General features: G+C 38.9%; 2 protein-coding genes across 2 annotated transcripts; one reads left to right on the forward strand and one right to left on the reverse strand.

The window, feature by feature from the left end:
• Nucleotides 1-10,655: 10,655 nt before the first annotated feature.
• Nucleotides 10,656-12,579, forward strand: LOC128060439 (olfactory receptor 56A4-like). The gene is made up of 2 exons (XM_052652844.1): nt 10,656-10,904; nt 11,884-12,579. The coding sequence occupies exons 1-2, from the start codon at nt 10,656-10,658 to the stop codon at nt 12,577-12,579; spliced, it is 945 nt and encodes a 314-aa protein (XP_052508804.1).
• A 3,948-nt stretch (nt 12,580-16,527) lies between these two features.
• On the reverse strand, nt 16,528-17,359 carry LOC128059844 (olfactory receptor 56A3-like). Its single transcript, XM_052652125.1, has 2 exons — nt 17,104-17,359; nt 16,528-16,868 (listed from the first exon to the last, which is right to left on the reverse strand). Exons 1-2 carry the CDS (start codon nt 17,357-17,359, stop codon nt 16,528-16,530), a joined length of 597 nt encoding a protein of 198 aa, XP_052508085.1.
• Between the last annotated feature and the right edge of the window lie 3,162 nt (nt 17,360-20,521).

The raw sequence follows: 20,521 nt of genomic DNA on the forward strand, positions 1-20,521 counted from the left end.
GAGGTAAAATGCGAGAGTCCTAACCTTGGGAACAGAAATTGCTAATAGGCAATGATTTTCCTGAGGCATAACTGCAGGAATAAGTTTGGATGTTGCTTTCTCCAGTGTTAGAGTTGATTATGAAGATATCCATAACTTGCTTCCTACTTTCTATTTCACTTACTGGAAACTTAGTCTTTTGCATTCTGGAGTTGCCTGGATGTTTCCCCTGGCCTTATCTATGTAAGAGGGACTTATCAAGCCATAGTTACAAGAGCTTAACTAGAGTGATATTATTTTTCAAATAAAGAAAAACTGTTTCTATGAGTTTGCTTCTATTGTGTTTTGTTTGTTGGTCTTGCTTTTTAGATTTCATATATAAGTGAAATCATGTAGTATTTGTCCCTTCTCTGTCTAACTTCTTTCACTTAGCATGTCCTCTAGGTCTAATTTTGTTTCAAATGGCAAAATTTTATTCTTTTAAAAAATGCCTGCATAATAGTTGTTTATACATAACCACATTTTCTTTATCCATTTATGTATAGATGGACATTCAAGCTGCTTCCATATCTGGGCTATTGTAAATAATGCCTCAATGTACATAAGGGTGCATGTATCTTTTTGAATTAGTGTCTTCCTTTTCTTTGGATAAACACCCAGATGTGGAATTTCTGAATCATATGGTAGTTCTATTTTTAGTTTTTTTGAGAGGGACTTGTCAACTTTTGTACATTGTAGATGCAGCAATTGACATTCCCACCAATAGTGTGCAAGGGTCCCCTTTTCTCCACATCCTTGCCAACACCTGATTTTTGGTTACTGTCAGAAGGGATGAGCATTGTGTGTTGTGTGTGTTGCACGTGTGTATGTGTGTGTGTGTGAGGGTAGGAACAGGTGAGATAGATAAAGGGCATTAAGAAATAAAAAATTTCATCTATGAAATAAATGTAATGCACAGTGTAGGAAATAGAGCCAATAGTATTGTAATAAGTCTGCATGGTGACAGATGATACCTAGACTTACCATGGTGATCATTTTGTAATGTGTAAAAATAACAAATCACTATGTTGTATACCTAAAACTAATATTGTACTTCAGTTACAAGAAAAAAGAGAAGTAAATGTTACTGTAATCATTTTCAATGGCTCTCAGTTTCTTTAATTGCTTAATACTTTGCTATATGTTAGATCTCTTAGTTCCACCTGACACAGTTCAAATTGGTTTGTGCCATGGATGTATCTCTTGTGGTGATGTAGAAGCTGGCTCTGAAACTTCGATTCTTATAGTTGAGTGAATAGAGCTGTCTCCCTTAGCTCTGCCAGATCTCGTTACTTATCTAATGTCATTTCTCTGGAACATGAATGTCTCACAGTTCTTTCCTTCTTTTTAATGAATAAAAGAAAATTAACAATGACTCGTGTGTGTGTGTGTGTGTGTGTGTGTGTGTGTGTGTGTTAGTGTGTGTGTGTATGGGCATATTTTAAGCGAAAATAGGGAGTATTCTTTTTTCAGATGTACTTTGTTAACTTCTGACTTCATCTTGTCCTACCTGACTTTTCTATCATATTTCAGGTACCATGTGCATTCCCATTCTCTCCTGCTTATCTTCAGTCAGTCAGTTCAGTCGCTCAGTCATATCTGACTCTTGCGAACCCATGAATCGCAGCACGCCAGGCCTCCCCGTCCATCATCATCTCCTGGAGTTCACTCAAACTCATGTCCATCGAGTTGGTGATGCCATCCAGCCATCTCATCCTCTGTTGTCCCCTTATCCTCCTGCCCCTAATCCCTCCCAGCATCAGAGCCTTTTCCAATGAGTCAACTCTTCGCATGAGGTGGCCAAAGTACTGGAATTTCAGCTTTAGCATCATTCCTTCCAAAGAAATCCCAGGGCTGATATCCTTTAGAATGGACTGGTTGGATCTCCTTGCAGTCCAAGGGACTCTCAATAGTCTTCTCCAACACCACAGTTCAAAAGCATTAATTCTTCGGCACTCAGCTTTCTTCACAGTCCAACACTCACATCCATACGTGACCACTGGAAAAACCATAGCCTTGACTAGATGTACCTTTGTTGGCAAAGTAATGTCTCTGCTTTTTAATATGCTATCTAGGTTGGTCATAACTTTTCTTCCAAGGAGTAACCATCTTTTAATTTCATGGCTGCAATCACCATCTGCAGTGACTTTGGAGGCCCCCAAAATAAAGTCTGACACAGTTTCCACTGTTTCCCCATCTATTTCCCATGAAGTGATGGGACCAGATGCCATGATCTTCGTTTTCTGAATGTTGAGCTTTAAGCCAACTTTTTCACTCTCCTCTTTCACTTTTATCAAGAGGCTTTTGAGTTCCTCTTCACTTTCTGCCATAAGGGTGATGTCATCTGCATATCTGAGGTTATCGATACTTCTTCTGGCAATCTTGATTCCAGCTTGTGCTTCTTCCAGCCCAGCATTTCTCATGATGTACTCTGCATATAAGTTAAATAAGCAGGGTGACAATATACAGCCTTGACGTACTCCTTTTCCTATTTGGAACCAGTCTGTTGTTCCACGTCCAAGCAACATGTCTAACTGTTGCTTCCTGACCTGCATATAGGTTTCTCAACAGGCAGGTCAGGTGGTCTGGTATTCCCATCTCTTTCAGAATTTTCCACAGTTGATTGTGATCCACACAGTCAAAGGCTTTGGCATAGTCAATAAAGCAGAAATAGATGTTTTTCTGGAACTGTCTTGCTTTTTTGATGATCCAATGGATGTTGGCAATTTGATCTTCTGGTTCCTCTGCCTTTTCTAAAACCAGCTTGAACATCTGGAAGTTCACTTTACTATTGTGTGAGATGAGTGCAATTGTGCGGTAGCTTGAGCTTTCTTTGGCATTGCCTTTCTTTGGGATTGGAATGAAAACTGACCTTTTCCAGTCCTGTGGCCGCTGCTGAGTTTTCCAAATTTGCTGACATATTGAGTGCAGCACTTTCACAGCATCATCTTTCAGGATTTGAAATAGCTCAGCTGGAATTCCATCACCTCCACTAGCTTTGTTCGTAGTGCTGCTTTCTAAGACCCACTTGACTACACATTCCAGGATGTCTGGCTCTAGGTGAGTGATCATACCATCGTGATTATCTTGGTTGTGAAGATCTTTTTTGTACAGTTCTTCTGTGTATTCTTGCCACCTCTTAATATCTTCTGCTTCTGTTAGGTCCAGACCATTTCTGTCCTTTTTCGAACCCATCTTTGCTTGAAACGTTCCCTTGGTATCTCTAATTTTCTTGAAGAAATCTCTAGTCTTTCCCATTCTGTTGTTTTCCTCTATTTCTTTGCATTGATCTCTGAGGAAGGTTTTCTTATCTCTTCTTGCTATTCTTTGGAACTCTGCATTCAGATGCTTATATCTTTTCTTTTCTCCTTTGCTTTTAGCTTCTCTTCTTTTCACAGCTATTTGTAAGGCCTTCCCAGACAGCCATTTTGCTTTTTTTCATTTCTTTTCCATGGGGATGGTCTGGATCCCTGTCTCCTGTACAATGTCATGAACCTTCGCCATAGTTCATCAGGCACTCTATCAGATCTAGTCCTTTAGATCTATTTCTCACTTCCACTGTATAATCATAAGGGATTTGATTTAGGTCATACCTGAATGGTCTAGCGGTTTTCCCTACTTTCTTCAATTTAAGTCTGAATTTGGCAATAAGGAGTTCATGATCTGAGCCACAGTCAGCTCCTGGTCTTGTTTTTGCTGACTGTACAGAGCTTCTCCATCTTTGGCTGCAAAGAATATAATCAATCTGATTTTGGTGTTGACCATCTGGTGATGTCCATGTGTAGAGTCTTCTCTTGTGTTGTTGGGAGAGGGTGTTTGCTATGACCCGTGCATTCTCTTGGCAAAACTCTATTAGCCTTTACCCTGCTTCATTCTGTATTCCAAAGCCAAATTTGCCTGTTACTGCAGGTGTTTCTTGACTTCCTACTTTTGCATTCCAGTCCCCTATAATGAAAAGGACATCTTTTTTGGGTGTTAGTTCTCAAAGGTCTTGTAGGTCTTCATAGAACTGTTCAACTTCAGCTTCTTCAGCATTACTGGTTGGGGCATAGACTTGGATTACTGTGATATGAATGGTTTGCCTTGGAAATGAACAGAGATAATTCTTTCCTTCTTGAGATTGCATCCAAGAACTGCATTTCGGACTTTCATTGACCATGATGGCTACTCCATTTCTTCTAAGGGATTCCTGCCCACAGTAGTAGATATAATGGTCATCTGAGTTAAATTCACCCATTCCAGTCCATTTTAGTTCACTGATTCCTAGATTGTCAATGTTCATTCTTGCCATCTCCTGTTTGACCACTTCCAATTTGCCTTGATTCATGGACCTAACATTCCAGGTTCCTATGCAGTATTGCTCTTTACAGCATCAGACCTTGCTTCTCTCATCAGTCACATTCACAACTGGTATTTTTTGTTTGTTTGCTTGTTTGTTTTGGCTCCCTCCCTTCATTCTTTCTGGAGTTATTTCTCCACTAATCTTTAGTAGCATATTGGGCACCTACTGACCTAGGGAGTTCCTCTTTCAGTATCCTATCATTTTGCTTTTTCATACTGTTCATGGGGTTCTCAAGGCAAGAATACTGAAGTGGTTTGCCATTCCCTTCTCCAGTGGACCACCTTCTGTCAGACCTCTCCACCATGACCCACCCGTCTTGGGTGGCCCCACAGGGCATGGCTTAGTTTCATTGAGTTGAACAAGGCTGTGGTCCTAGTGTGATTAGACCTGCTTATCTTAGATATATAATTAAATTGACTTTCTCATTCTACTTTCAGCCTGGTTGTGTCAATTCTTACATCCTGTCCTGGTGCTACCTTGTCTTCCCATAGAATTCAGACTTACAAATTAGTGGATTAATTGAACAAAGATAAGTGGATTTTACTCTTTGCAATTCCTTCCATGATCACCCAAAAAATAGTGGAGACTTAGATTTTGGTCAGTATTCCTAGGATTAATTTGCTCCTTTTTGTGACCATACCCCTTTTTGAACAGTCCAGTATTCTTGCCTGGAGAATCCCGTGGACAAGGGAGCCTGGTGGGCTGCTGTCCATAGGGTCGCACAGAGTCGGACACGACTGAAGTGACTTAGCATGCATGCATGCATTGGAGAAGGAAATGGCAACCCACTCCAGTATTCTTGCCCAGAGAATCCCAGGGACAGGGCAGCCTGGTAGGCTGCCGTCTATGGGGTTGCACAGAGTCGGACACGACTGAAGTGACCTAGCAGCAGCAGCAGCAGTATATGTTATTTTATAAATCATTTGAGGATATTCTCTAGTATAGCTGGTCCATGTTGAAGCTGTGTGCTCAGTGGCTCAGTAATGTCCAACTCATTGCAACTCTGTGGACTATAGCCTGCAAGGCTTCTCTGTCCACTAAATTTTATAGACAAGAATACTGGAGTGGGTTGCCATTTCCTACTCCAGGGGATACTTCCCACCCAGGGGTCAAACCCACATTTGCTGTGTCTCCTACATTGGCAGGGGTGTTCTTTTACCACTGAGCCACCTGGGAAGCCCATGATGAAGTTAGTCATTCTTTAAAAAATTATTAAATAATTTACTTCCATGGTATTGTCTTTCATCAAAACAATAGCTTTAAACTGCTCTCTCTTCTCTGTTTCACAATTCCCAAAACGAATTCTAACCCAGTACAAAACTTCTCAAGTGCTCTCCTATATGACCACTTTTCCAGTTGTTCCGAGCTCATTATTTTCAGGATATGTCCTTCTATGTGTGCTTACAGATTTACTACACATCCCTACAATTATTCACCTTACTATTGCTGTTTCATTTTTTGGGTGAAATTTTGTGAAACTAGAGAATAGAAAGTTTCTATTTATCCATATATTTGTTTTTACTTAAGTGACATATTTTTTCCTGTGTAAAGATATTTCTAGGTTCAAGAGGGAGGGGATATATGTATACCTATGGCTGATTCATGTTGAGGTTTGACAGAAAACAACAAAATTCTGTAAAGAAATTATCCTTCAATTAAAATATAAATAAATTTAAAAAGATATTTATAAAATTTAATAACTAAAAATTAATAGTTTCCCTCATGGCTCAAATGGTAAACAATCTGCTTTTAATGCAGGAGACCTGGGTTAGGTCTCTGGGGTGGGAGGATTCCCTAGAAGAGGGCATGGCTACCCACTCCAGTATTCTTGCCTGGAGAATTACATGGACAGAGGAGCATGGCAGGTTATACAGTCCATGGGGTTGCCAAGAGTCAGACATGACTGAGCCACTAACACTTTCACTCAATAGTAAAATAAATCATCATAAAGTACTTATTTAAAAAAACAGTTTTTCTAGAATGTAGCTAATATGTAGGAGGAAGTCATTTCTTTTCTAATGACATTTGTCTTTTTAAAGGATCTCTTAAATACATCTTCCAAGTCTCTGAATGATACTTCTTTCCATCACCAATAATATCTCAGTTTATGTAACTCTCAGACATCTCAAGAGAAAATGCAAGCTGGTCACTGATTTCTCATTTCATCTGAGTTTAAATGCAAAATTCTCTCTTTTTATACTGAAAGTGTGTGTGTATCTGCAGGGAGGCAGGAACCCAAGGGAGCAGTATTCTTAAAGCAACTCTTCATGTTTCCAGCTGCATAACAGTGACTGTTATAGACACAGCATCTTCATCTGGGTAAAGCCAGAGTAGGAGGCCAAGTGGAGGAGTCACACATTGTCTGAAAGCAGCTGGGTTGTCGAACGGTTACTATTATTTGGCACAGACTCTCTCTGTAAGTATTTTTGGGAACAGTACAATGGAAAGCCAAGCATAAGTGACACTTGCAGTTTGGTCCTCAACTTTACTTACTGTTTACTTCAGAGAATGTTATTATAGCTGCAGCTGTTAGTATGTGAAGACCCTGAAGATCACTGATATCAGAAGAGCATGAGCACATTAGAGTGTGGGTCAACTGAGCTCATGGAAGTTTGGACTGGGAGTCTGACTAGAGAGTAGTCCTTCTTGAATTATTAGAGGCATATTGTTAATGTCTGAATTTGTGCCAACTACCATGAAGAAAAAAGATAGATATCAATTAGGTCTACCTGGTCCATTGTATCATTTAAAGTTTGTGTTTCTTTGCTAATTTTCTGTCCTTAGGGATAAATCTACCTAAAGAAACAAAATGCCTATATATAGAAAACTATAAAAGATGAAACTATAGACTATAGACTATATATAGAAAACTATAACTGATGAAAGAAACAAAAGATGACTCAAATAGATGGAGAAATATATCATGTTCATGGATTGGAAGAATCAATATAGTGAAAATAAGTATACTATCTAAAGCAATCCATAGATTCAGTGCAATCCCTATCAAGCTACCAACAGTATTTTTCACAGAACTAGAACAAATAATTTCACAATTTGTATGGAAACACAAAAAACCTTGACTAGCCAAAGCAATCTTGAGAAAGAAGAATGGAACTGGAGGAATCAACCTACTTGACTTCAGGCTGTACTGCAAAGCCACAGTCATCAAGACAGTATGGTACTGGCACAAAGACAGAAATATAGATCAATGGAACAAAATAGAAATCCCAGAGATAAATCCATGCACCTATGGACACCTTATCTTTGATAAAGGAGGCAAGAATATACAATGGAGTAAAGACAATCTCATTAACAAGTGGTGCTGGGAAAATTGGTCAACCACCTGTAAAAGAATGAAACTAGAACACTTTCTAGCAACAAATACAAAAATAAACTCAAAATGGATTAAAGAGCTAAGTGTAAGACCAGAAACTATAAAACTCCTAGAGGAGAACATAGGCAAAACACTCTCTGACTTAAATCACAGAAGGATTTTCTATGACCCACCTCCCAGAATAGTGGATATAAAAGCAAAAATAAACAAATGGGACCTAATTAAACTTAAAAACTTTTGCACAACGAAGGAAACTATAAGCAAGGTGAAAAGACAGCCTTCAGAATGGGAGAAAATAATAGCAAACAAAGCAACTGACAAAGAATTAATCTCAAAAATATACAAGCAGCTCAATATCAGAAAAATAAGCGACCCAATCAAAAAATGGACCAAAAAACTAAACAGACATTTCTCCAAAAAAGACATACAAACGACTAACAAACACACAAAAAGTTGCTCAACATCACTCATTATCAGAGAAATGCAAATCAAAACCACAATGAGGTAACATCTCAAGCCAGTCAGAATGGCTGTTATCAAAAAGTCTACAAACAATAAATGCTGGAGAGGGTGAGGAGAAAAGGAAACCTAACCCACTGTTGGTGGGAATGCAAATAAGTACAGCCACTATGGAGAACAGTGTGAAGATTCCTTAAAAAACTGGAAATAGAACTGCCATATGACCCAGCAATCCCACTGCTGAGCATACACATTGAGGAAACCAGAATTGAAAGAGACACGTGTACCCCAATGTTCATCGCAGAACTGTTTACAAAAGCTAAGACATGGAAGCAACCTAGATGTCCATCAGCAGATGAATGGATAAGAAAGCAGTGGTACATATACACAATGGAATATTACTCAGCTATTAAAAAGAACTCATTTGAATCAGTTTTAATGAGGTGGATGAAACTGGAGCTGAGTATACAAAGTGAAGTAAGTCAGAAAGAGAAACACCAGTTCAGTATATTAATGCACATATATGGAATTTTGAAAGATGGTAATGATGATCCTATATGCAAGACAGCAAAAGAGACACAGATTTAAAGAACAGACTTTTGGACTCTGTGGGAGAAGGCGAGGGTGGAATGATTTGAGGGAATAGAATTGAAACACGTATATTGCCATAAGTAAAATGTATCATCAATCCAAGTTTGATACATGAAACAGGGCACTCAAATCTGGTGCACTGGTACAACCCTGAGGGATGGGATGGGGAGCGAGGTGGGAGAGGGGTTCAGGATGGGGGACACATGTACACTCATGGCTGATTCATCTCAGTATATGGCAAAATCCACCACAATATTGTAAAATAATTAGCCTCCAATTAAAATAAATAAATTAATTAAAAAAATTGTCCCTGATCCTAATGACCTAAATGAACCACCAGGAGAGGTGGCTAAGAACTGTAGGTCCAGGAAGAGAGACAAAACCATTAAAAAAAACCTAGAGAATTCCCAGAGAGTCCATGGGAGGAAGGTAATTTTCAAATAGGGAGACTAGAGATTGGTCAGAATTGTACTTAAATGTCTAAAGTTAATGGGAGAAATAATCAGTTTGGTGTCTAAAGCTGAGCAGAGCTTCCCTGCAGATGGACCTAAAAAGTTGGTAACTCCGCAGACTATCCTCTGTGCGTCAGGCAACCTGTGCATCAACAAACTCTCCAGGTGATTCTGACGCACACTAGTATTGAGGAACTGCTGGTCTAGATAAAAGAGAGTCCTGATGAGATGCCCATACTACAGGGTCAAGAAAAATAAACATCTCCAAACCTTGATAGGGAGATTTAGTGTGTGTGTGCTCCAAAATCCATCTATTGCTTCAGGAGAGAGAACAGCCCAACCTGGAAACTACTTTACCAGCAGGATCCTGGATGGTTAAGAAGATACTCTAAAGGAATTGACCCTTCTGTCTGTGAGCTTTTATTCTGGGGCATGTTTAAGTATTCCTCAGTTCTTCCCTTTTCTTAGAACCTCATTTCTTTAATTTTTCTTTTTTTTCAGGAAATGATAAACAATTTGTTTGTTTTAAGCAGTTACTTACCAAAGACTCATGCAAATAAGACACTGCACAGCTGTCTTTTGTATTTACTGTTCTCTTTTTCCTCTCAGCACTAAAATATTTACCCATTTTGTTTTGTTCAGATTTTTAATGAGTGTTAAGCAACAGTGCCCGTGGTTAATGGTAGAGCAAGATGTGGAGATAGCATTAATAAGTTAAATGAGTGCAAGGTGTTATGATGCTTTCAACAGTCTATCAATCTCCTATCTTAATAGTACTTATTGAGTGCTTACTGTGTTACCAGATATGTGGTATTTTTATTTGTGCTATAATAAAGAGATAAGATTCCACTGCTGGCAGATGGAACCCAGAGTTTTTGGAAGACAAATAGGAAATGTGAAGGAATATGAGAAAGTTTTATTAATGCTTTAATAGTAGCATGCTCAGGATGTTTAAGGGTCACAGAGAACAAGAAGTGGAAACAGCATTTAATTATATATATATGTGCAAAGAGTAACAAGAAAAAACATTGTTTTTTTGTTAAATTTCTAAGAGGTGTAACTCATGGCACAGATAGAATGAGGCAAACAGAAGCTATTTATTTAAGGGCAAGAGAGTTAATTCTAGGAGAAGGATATGATATGTGCTAAAACACGGAGGTGAGAGAAAACAAAACATGCTCTATAAGGGGCTGTGTCTATACGTGTGGAGTTGGAGCATACTCATGTTAAGGGAGTTATTCTTGCTTCGTAAAGTCATGAATGCTAAGGAAAATGTTTTAACAAAGAGTGATTTTATCCAATTTAAATTTTAGACAGATTTTATGTCAATAGAATTATGGAGAAACTTGATGGCCTAGAATGAAGGCAGATAAATCAGTCAGGGGATTACTAATGTAACAATCAAACCCTGAATTCATATCTCTTTTCTTTCAGTCAGTTTCAGGCTTACCTGCCAGCCATGGTGCTATCTCTCAACCACACAGGAACCCAGGTGACTGAATTCCTGATGATCTGCTTTCCAGGAATGCAGGATACCCAGCACTGGTTGTCTCTAGTCCTGGCTCCTCTCCTAGTTTTGGCCCTTGGGGCCAACTTTCTGTTATTACTTGCCATCTGGCAGGAGGCATCTCTGCACGAGCCCATGTACTACCTGCTTGCCATCCTTTCTGTGCTAGATGTCATCCTCTGCCTCACAGTCATCCCTAAGGTCAGACCCTCCCTGGATTTAATCCTGGGTATTCAATCATCTTTCTCTAAACACTACCTTGCTTTGCAGATGTAAATACTCTTGTAAAATTTTCAATGAGTTGCCAACAGTATCATACTAGGTCTATCACAGCTTCCAGATATGTCTCCTCTCATTCTCAATGCCTATGATTTTTAAGGTTTCACATTTTTTTTTCAAACTGAGAAGCCCTCTCTCAATGTCTGAGTCAGTGATATTCCAAGTTTTGACTTTCTCTTTACTTCTAAGGAGATTCTCCTTGACTCTGAATCACCCCACCCTTATATTCAAGGGCTCAAGACTTTTCTTTCTAAAACATAACTAGGGACTTCCCTGGCAGTCCAGTGCTTATGACTTCACCTCCCAGTGCAGATGGTGTGGGTTTGATACCTGTTGGGGGAGCTAAGATCCCATGTGCCTCAAGGCCAAGAAACCAAAACATAAAACAGAAGCAGTATTGTAACAATACTTATTGTTCAATAAAGCCTTTAAAACTGATCAACATTTAAAAAACTTAAAAAATGTAACTAGATGTATATTTATGTCATATACTGAGGTAGGAGGCATAATTGGAAGATGTTTCTTATGTATAAGGAGAGGTTGGAGGGTGTCCAAATATAAGTATTAGGCTTATTGGATTTGACGTCCTTGTGATACATTTAGATGAGCAGATGTGTCCATATGAAGTTTGGGTAAGAACTATAGAGATCAAGAGAAGACAGACTAGAAATAAATTTTTTTAAACAAAATGGTGTGATCTATAGTTGAAAAGTGTATAAATCGGGCTCTGGAAGTTGGGATGCATGTAGAAGGTATTTAGAATTAGGACAATGTCCCCATTAGGATTATGAGACTGTGGTTTGGGGATATGAGTGGTTGAAGCCATCAAAGGATTATCCAAGGGTTAGGTACCCTAGGGTGGGAGTGAATGTACTGCTTTTGAAAATAATAATTCTGGCAGGTCCTGCTCATCTTCTGGTTCGACATGAAGCCCATCAGCTTTATGGGCTGCTTCCTGCAGATGTTCATCATGAATACATTCCTTCCCATGGAATCCTCCACCTTTCTGGTCATGGCTTATGACCGCTACGTGGCCATCTGCCACCCATTGCGCTACCCATCCATCATCACGGAACAGTTTGTCATCAATGCGGCCATCTTCATCATCTTCCGCAATTTGCTGGCCACGCTGCCTACACCAGTTCTGGCTGCGAGACTCAATTACTGTGCCAGCAATGTAGTGGAAAACTGTATCTGTGCCAACATTTCTGTAGCAAAGCTCTCCTGTGGAGACATTCACCTAAATAAGCTCTACCAATTTGTGAGTGTTTGGTGCCTACTGGGTTCTGATCTGATCCTTATCTTGCTATCCTACTGCTTCATCTTGAGTGCTGTTATGCATTTGCAGTCAGGAGGTGCATCCACCAAAGCCTTGAGTACTTGTGGTTCCCATCTCATTCTTATACTTTTCTTCTATACATTGCTGCTAGTCTTCATCTTCACAAATAAGGCAGGGAAAAAAGTGTCCCCAGAGGTACCCATTCTTCTCAATGTCTTGCACCATCTCATCCCACCAGCCCTGAACCCCATTGTTTATGGAGTACGAACCCAGGAAATCAAGCAAGGGATTATCAAGCTATTCAAGTACCAGTTCTGAGAGATGTGAGTCAAAGATCAAGGATTATGGAAATTTGAGTGTGTCAGTGATGGTTTCAACTGAAGACCACAAGGAACACCATGTAACATCCGTGCTGCTACCCTTATCTTTTATTTAAACCTTCCTCAACCACTATCACAATATTTACTCTCAGTAACCCTTTCCTGAAACCCTCATTGAATACATGTTTTGGTATCCATTATTTTCTTCATTCCGACCTCTTGCCATTGTGATAGCTCACTCATTCATTAAATAAGTATTTAGTGCCTTCCACATACTACTCAGTCTTTACATCCCATATCCCTTCACATGTAATTTCCAGAGCAGGGATGGAACAGTGCTTCCAATCGAACATGAGGAGTATGGGCAGGACTGGAAAAACCAATGAGGAGTTTACTTCAATAATCCAGGTAGGAAATGATAATGATTTGAACTAAGGTGGTGAGTGAAAATTGAAGTTATGGGTCACAAGATTTACTGAGAGTCCATAAGGAGGTTATAAAAGATTGAGAGGAATAAAGGGTGACACCAAAGTTTTTTTGCAAGAACAATTGGAAAAGCAGAATTGCCATCAATGGCAGAGCTTTTTTTTTACATATGCTATCAGAAGTTTGGCTTTAAAGACTGAACCCTATTTCCATACCAAATTTCTCCAAATGACTCTACTTTTGAAAAGATCTCCAGTATTCTGACAGGCCTACAATGATAGTCACCTTCTCATAGCCAATCTTCCTTTGTTTGTTTGGAGCCAGAAGTTCTGCTACTTGCGATCAGGTCTTCCCTGTCATCTCTGCCTTATCCTCCCCATGGCTGTATCCCCCCCTAGGACTTCTACTACTTCTTAGACTTCTGCTTTTTCTTTGCTTAGTACTCTGTACTAATTGCTCCAACTAACTGGAACAGTATTCTCCTTATGTTCAAATGATGAACTTTTCAACATTCATAATCTCAATTCAAAGACCACCTATACAGGGAATACTTCCTTAATAATTACATCCAAGGTAGCATACTTCCCATAGATCATGCTAACATGTTGTATTACCTTTTTTCTTTATAGCACTTATCATTTTCTGAATTTATTTATTTCTTTAATTTCCCTGTAAATATACTCAGATTTAAGTCTCTTTTGCTCATGACCTTATCCTCAAATCCTAGATCCTGATACATCTGACAATATTTCAGGTGTTGAATACATAGATAAGGGAACAACTGATCTCAAAATTTGGTGTGTATGGTCACTGTCATGTCCTGGAAACATTCTGAAATATATGCTTAGATCAATTTTCAGTGTCAGTTGGCATGTCCTCTAAGACAGGGGTCCCCAACCTCTGGGATCCAATGTCTGACGATCTGAGGTAGAGCTGATATAAATATAATAGAAATAAAGTGCAAAATAAATATAACGTACCTAAATCATTCTGAAACCATCTCCTATCCCTTAGTCCATGGAAAAATTGTCTTCCACAAAATCAGTTCCTGGTGCCAAAAAGGTTGGGGACTGATGCTCTAAGATATCCATTTGATACATATATCAGTATTGGGGAAGACTTTTAAATTATTAGTAATGTTAAAATTGCCAATATAGCCTTCATTTTAACATTACCTGGATATTTGTTCTAAGGTTCAAAGGACCTCATTTCCTATTTGTGTTTTTTCCAAGCATTAGATTGTAAAAAATTAAAATCAGCCAATTTCAAATACTGATGTATAAGATTATGAAAATCGGATGAAGCAAGATTTAAACGAGATAAAAATACATGTTTCCTTTACGAGAATTGTCTTTAAACATGAACAACCATTGCTTGCTGCTGCTAAGTAGCTTCAGTCATGTCCGACTCTGTGTGACCTCATAGGCGGAAGCCCATGAGGCTCCCTGGTCCCTGGGATTCTCCAGGCAAGAATACTGATTGTTATTTCCTTCTCCATTGCTTATCCTAATGTTAATAATCCTTATTATTCACCAATAAAAACTAATTAGGAATAACTGTCTCCTGGATTTATTTACAGCTTATCTTCAGCCTCAAGGCTGTCACTGCAGGATTTGGGCATGTCTGATATGCATAATGGTAATACAAAAGACTTTCCCTGTTTTAGTCTTTTCACTCTATTTTCTAATATTCTATCTTCTCTCATTATTTTAGCACAAAGAAGCCTGATTCCCTGGCTTCCTTTTCTATTTGTGGTAAAGCAAAAACAAATGACAGAAACTTCATTTATCATTATGGGTATTTTTTGAGAGTAAACTTTTCTTTGTCTGATTAGCTGACTTTTCCTATCCACTTCCCTGAGTTTCACATCAGTGACTGGAAAAAAAAAAATCTTAATTCATATTATGTATTTTGAATGGGATATAGCCATTCTTACTCTCTGTTGTGTTTTTCACAAAGAAATTTGGCATAGATTTCTTAAGCTATACAGAATTTCTTTTCTCACATTAAAATAATCTGTAAGTAGGTAAAATAAAGCAGAGTTTTAAATAAAACCAAAAAAATTTTTAAACTCTGTTTTGGTAGATATAGCTTGTGGTAAATTCTTCAGTTCTGTGAATCCATTTCATCTGTTTCAGTCTGCAATTTTATTGGGAAGTCTGTGTTTACTTTAAGTTGATGTGAGTCATAAAATCTCATAAATTTTTAGACCATCAGTGGGAAGATGTTGGAAAAAATCAGTTAGACGTTGCAAGCATTATCTATTTCATAATAGCTGCTAATTAAATTTGCTTTAGAAGTAGTTCTCCTTTTTCTTTTGAGAACCCTTCTCATTGATATTTAGTTAAAAACATGTTGAACTGAGACCTTCTTCTGAAATAGTAAAGTTTGTAAGAGTGAGACTTTAGTTAGTCATACTCGTTTATATAATAGAGAATGTATTGTAAAAATGGAATTTGAACCTAATAGCACCTGAAATTATTGTTTATTATTGTTTGTTATGCTTAGTCGTGTCCAACTCTTTGCAACCCTATGGACTGTAGCCCACCAGGCTCCTTTGTCTACGGAATTTTCCAGGCAAAAATGCTATAGTGGGTTGCCATTTCCTTCTCCAGGGAATCTTCCCTACACAGGGATTGAACCCCTTTCACTTGTGTCTCCTGCATTGGCAGGCCAATTCTTTACCACTGAACTACCTGGGAAGCCCAATTTAGGCTGATACAAACACATTTTAATTTTCAAATAGTTACTAATAGAAGTTCAAAAGTCATGAAACCAAAGGAAAAATTCAAGATTTATTTCTTTGCATCACTGGATGGAGGAGTCAAGAAATTGACAAAGTATTGAAAACTATACCTTAAATTGATCAGCGATTCATCTAATATTTTACCTCAAGCTAAATGGTCCAGACTTTGGAAACTGTACTGATAGTGCAATTTAAGCATTTTTATTTTGGGGTCAGGAAGCAGAAACCCATATTGGATTGAGTAGGACTTTCCCTGAATCAAATTGATATTTTCCTGTGTTGGTAATCTTGGGAACATGTCAGTCCTAAAGAAAAGATGAAGATTTACATAGTATGACTTGGGCTTTCAGAGGAAAATGCTCTTTGTTCCTTAGGGTCTCCTGGCTTTTAGACCAAAAAGTAAACATACATGGAGCTCTCCCAGTAGAGAAAGCCATAAGCTTCTCTGAGCAGGTGAATGTAGGCTGGGACCTATAAATGATGTGAATATATAAATGATCTTGGGTTTTGGCCTGATCATTTGACCTTATGATTTGAACAAAATCATATGTGATGGTATTTGGAAGTTACCCTTGATACAGATGTTTAAATTTCCCATTTCCTTTCAACTGTCATGAGGGTGTGTATGAAGGTCCATGCCAATAGCTTAAAGGGAAAAAGTGAAGAAAAGAGACTGGATAAGATGAGTGATAAGAGAGATGATGAGATGAAAATGATAAGATAAGTGCCTGTCTTAAAGCAGGGCATGGTTTCATAGACTCTTAGAGCTAGAACTTAGAACATTGGCACATTAGGGGACACTTTCTTTGCCACATGAGTGAGGACAAAGACCAGGAGGATGGTGCTGAAGAAGAGGATCAGGATAGAGTGGAAGCCACATGTGCTTAAGGCCTTTACAACAGCTCCTTCTGACTTCAGTCTCAGAATAGCCCTTAGTATGAGGGTGTAGGAGAGGAAGATGAGGATGAGGTCAGATCCCAGCAGAGTCCAGCCTCCAGCAAATTGGAGGAGACGATTGATAGTGACATCATCACAGGAGAGTCTGGAGACAGACGTATTCACACAGATGCAGTTCTCGATGACATTTCTCCCACAATAATGGAGTTGAGCAGAGAGGATGGGAACAGACATAGTCAGAAGTGCATTTCTGGCTAAGATAAAAATGGCCACCTTGGCTATAAATTACTCAGTGATGATGGATGGGTATCTTAGTGGATGGCAGATGGGCCACATAGCGGCCGTAGGCCATAACCATGAATGTGCAGGACTCCATGGCAAGAAAGTAATTCATGATATACATCGGAACAAAACTGGCAACAAAGCTGATGGACCTGAGGTCAAACCAGAATATGGCCAGGACCTCGGGGATGACGGTGAGGCAGATCACCATGTCCAGCAGGGAGAGGAGGCTGAGCAGGTAGTACATGAGCTCATGTGGAGAGACCTCCAGTCGGATGGTGATCAGGAGGGTGGCATTGGCCCCCATAGCCACAAGAAAAAAGAGGCCGAGGGGCAGGGACACCCAGAGCTGCCAGCTGGGGGACCTGACAAAGCAATTCAGGAGGAAGTCTGAAACCTCAGTGGAGCCATTTCTGTGAGATGTCATCTTGTGGATTTTGTTTCTACAGACTTCCTTTTATGATCTAAAAAGTTAAGATCAAAATTAGCCTCTGATTATACTAACAATGGGAGAAAAGTTCAGGAGCAAACTTATGGTTTCTAGCAGATTATTTTGCTTTAAATGAAGATTTTTTCATGTTGCACACAGAAAATAAATTCATTTCAATCTTCTGCAATTTTTGTGTCTCCTCATTTATGAAATAGTTCTATTTTTCAATGAAAATATCTTATAAAGTAGAATGAGTTATGAACAGTTAGCTATAAGGTGTTTTCTTACAACTGAGGATTGTTACAGATCAGGTCCCTTGATTTTAGCAGTGTGGAGGTCTTTAGTGATTCCTCTCTGAATCTCTTTGCCCAATTGACCAGATAATGTCTCCTACATTCATACCATATACCATCCAGTGCTGTCACTCCTTTCTTCTAATTTAGCTTTTTTTTTTTTTTTTAAAAAAAGCTCTTTATAAAGAGGGAACAAAAAGATTAAGTATTATCCTTGTTCTCAGGTGAAAATTCCCTTGGGATTGTCAGTTATAAGACAAAATGATAAGATAATAACAGAATAATGTGCAGAATATTTTGAGAGTAGATGAGGACTAATGGCAACCCACTCCAGTATTCTTGCCTGGAGAATCCCATGGATGGAGGAGCCTGGTGGGCTACAGTCCATGGAGTCATAAAGAGTTGGACACGACTGAGCGAGCTCACTAAACTTACATGAAGGTAAAGTGTTCCCAGGACTACTCTCCTGCTGAATTTTAAAGGCAAGTTCAAAGAAAGCTGCAAAAAATGAGCTGCTTGTTGCAGTGAGAAATGCCTACAAAATGTCTGATATTAGCATTTCTGGAGTCTTTAAAGTCATGCTGTATATAGTTCCTCCATCTGTCTACAAAGATTCTGCTCCAGTGTCATCCCATGGGTATAAATTGTTTCATAAATATATCAACTTCACTGTTTCACATATGTTTAGCTAGCTGGTAAAATGCAAATATTGTTTGCGGTGAATCAAGTGGACTTCGAATACTTACTAGACATTGTGCTAAAATACATGTGCGTGTGTGTGTGTGCTCAGAAGTATCTGACTCTTTGTGATCCAATGAATTGTAGTCTGCCATGCTCCTCTGTCCATGAGATTCTCCAGGCAAGAATACTGGAGAGGGTTGCCATTTCCTCCTCCAGGGGATCCTCTGGACCCAGGGATCAAACCTGTGTCTTGTGAGTCTGTTGTATTGGCAGGTGGGATTCTCTACCACTGAGCCAAACTGGAAAGCCCAGGATCAAACCCTTCTCTCTATATTAGGAGCATTATCTCAATTATTAAAATGACCCAGGAGGCATGTCTTATGTAACTTTACAAATGAGGGGGAAGGAGAGGCAGAAAGGTTGAGAAAATACCAAGACCACACAGACAGGAAAACTTTCAATCTAGATGCAAATTTCTACTTGATTTTCAACCCAGTTCTTAGCTGTACTACATCTAATTAGTTAAAGAACATTGGTTGGAAAGTCAGGATTCCTATTATAATAAGCCCTATAATGCTTCTGCTGCTGCTGCTGCTAAGTCTCTTCAGTCGTGTCCGACTCTGTGCGACCCCATTGACAGCAGCCCACCAGGCTCCGCAGCCTCTGGGATTCTCCAGACAAGAACACTGGAGTGAGTTGCCATTTCCTTCTCCAATGCATGAAAGTGAAAAGTGAAAGTGAAGTCACTCAGTTGTGTCCGACTCTGAGCAACCCCATGGACTGCAGCCCACCAGGCTCCTCCTCCATGGGATTTTCCAAGCAAGAGTACTGGAGTGGGTTGCCATTGCCTTCTCCACCTATAATGCTATGATAATGTATTTGGTTCCTCAATGTCCTCAAATAGAGCAACTATTCCTCTAGGATAATATAATTTTTGAAAGTTGAATATAGTAGTAGGTAATTTTGGAATGAGAGCTCAGTAGATAGGAATGGATTTTTAATAGAAGTATGAACCCAAAGCTGAAAAGATTTTTCAATCAAAAATACCTAATTTGATGTAACTGTTAAAAACACATATTAGTTTCCACCTATGCATGTCCTTGATCTCACACTTCCAATCCTGTTCACTTTGTTTTTTGTTAGACTTCAACCTTCTTACCAATTGGCCCTGGGAAATTTCTGGGTTAGCAAAGATACTGGACTTCATTCTCTGCTTCCTCAACTCTTCTCTTCATTCCTTTTTTATGTTCTGATTTAATATCAAGGGAGGTCTGTCTTAATAGGGTCTGCCAGGAGGTCTGTCCCTCTCTTTGGGGCAAAAGTAATTTCAAGATCCATTGGGAGTTTACATTAAATCTCAGTTCTTTTACAGCTTTTAAGAATAGCAATGCTTACACGATCTTGGTAAATTTCAAAGTGGTTTTAAAATGGTCTCATCTGTGCCTCTGAGACAGTACACAAAGCAAGAGTTGTATTTATACCAGTTAATTTTGTCACAACACATGCAAATTTCCACGTCAAATTCTGACACACTTTCCTTCAAACAGGACTTGTCATTTTGTACTGAATTTTGTGTTTTAGCTCTTCCTTTGCTCACACCTTCATGTAGTAACATTACAGCATTTTTATTCTTAACACAATCCCAAATCTCACCATAGTTAAACTACATTAAATACTCCTGCCTGATTTCTGGCGGATCTAGTCACATGAAAACATCTCAGCCACAGGGAACAAGGACCCATAAGGAAACCTACAAGAAATGCAATATTTTAAAAGTTCCTGGATAGTTTTAGAAAGATTATTTCTAGTACTACAATAGAATTTCTAGAGAGCAGAAATGAGGAATTGCCCATTTTATTTTCTATTCTTTCTTTTTAAAGATTTCTTGCCTTTTTTTCTCTCATTCTTTCTCTTTTTTCCCTTCAACCAATACTTTATTCAATAAGCACTGAGTATCTATCTACTCATCTATAGGACTAAAGTACTTGGATTACTTAGATATGCATATACCTTTTCCCTTTCTTCTTCAATTTCCTCTGTAATCAGAGATAGCCTATGGCAAGGATAGGATTGAGACCCCAGAGCTAATCATTTCTTGTCTCCATCAGGGTCAAGCTGAGGAAGCCCGCTGAAGCTGGAGACCAATGCAGGAAACTAACTCAAGTTTAGAGTCCAGGATGGAACT

The sequence above is a fragment of the Budorcas taxicolor genome, chromosome 15, assembly GCF_023091745.1.
Source record: "Budorcas taxicolor isolate Tak-1 chromosome 15, Takin1.1, whole genome shotgun sequence".
In the NCBI taxonomy this organism is placed as follows: domain Eukaryota; kingdom Metazoa; phylum Chordata; class Mammalia; order Artiodactyla; family Bovidae; genus Budorcas; species Budorcas taxicolor.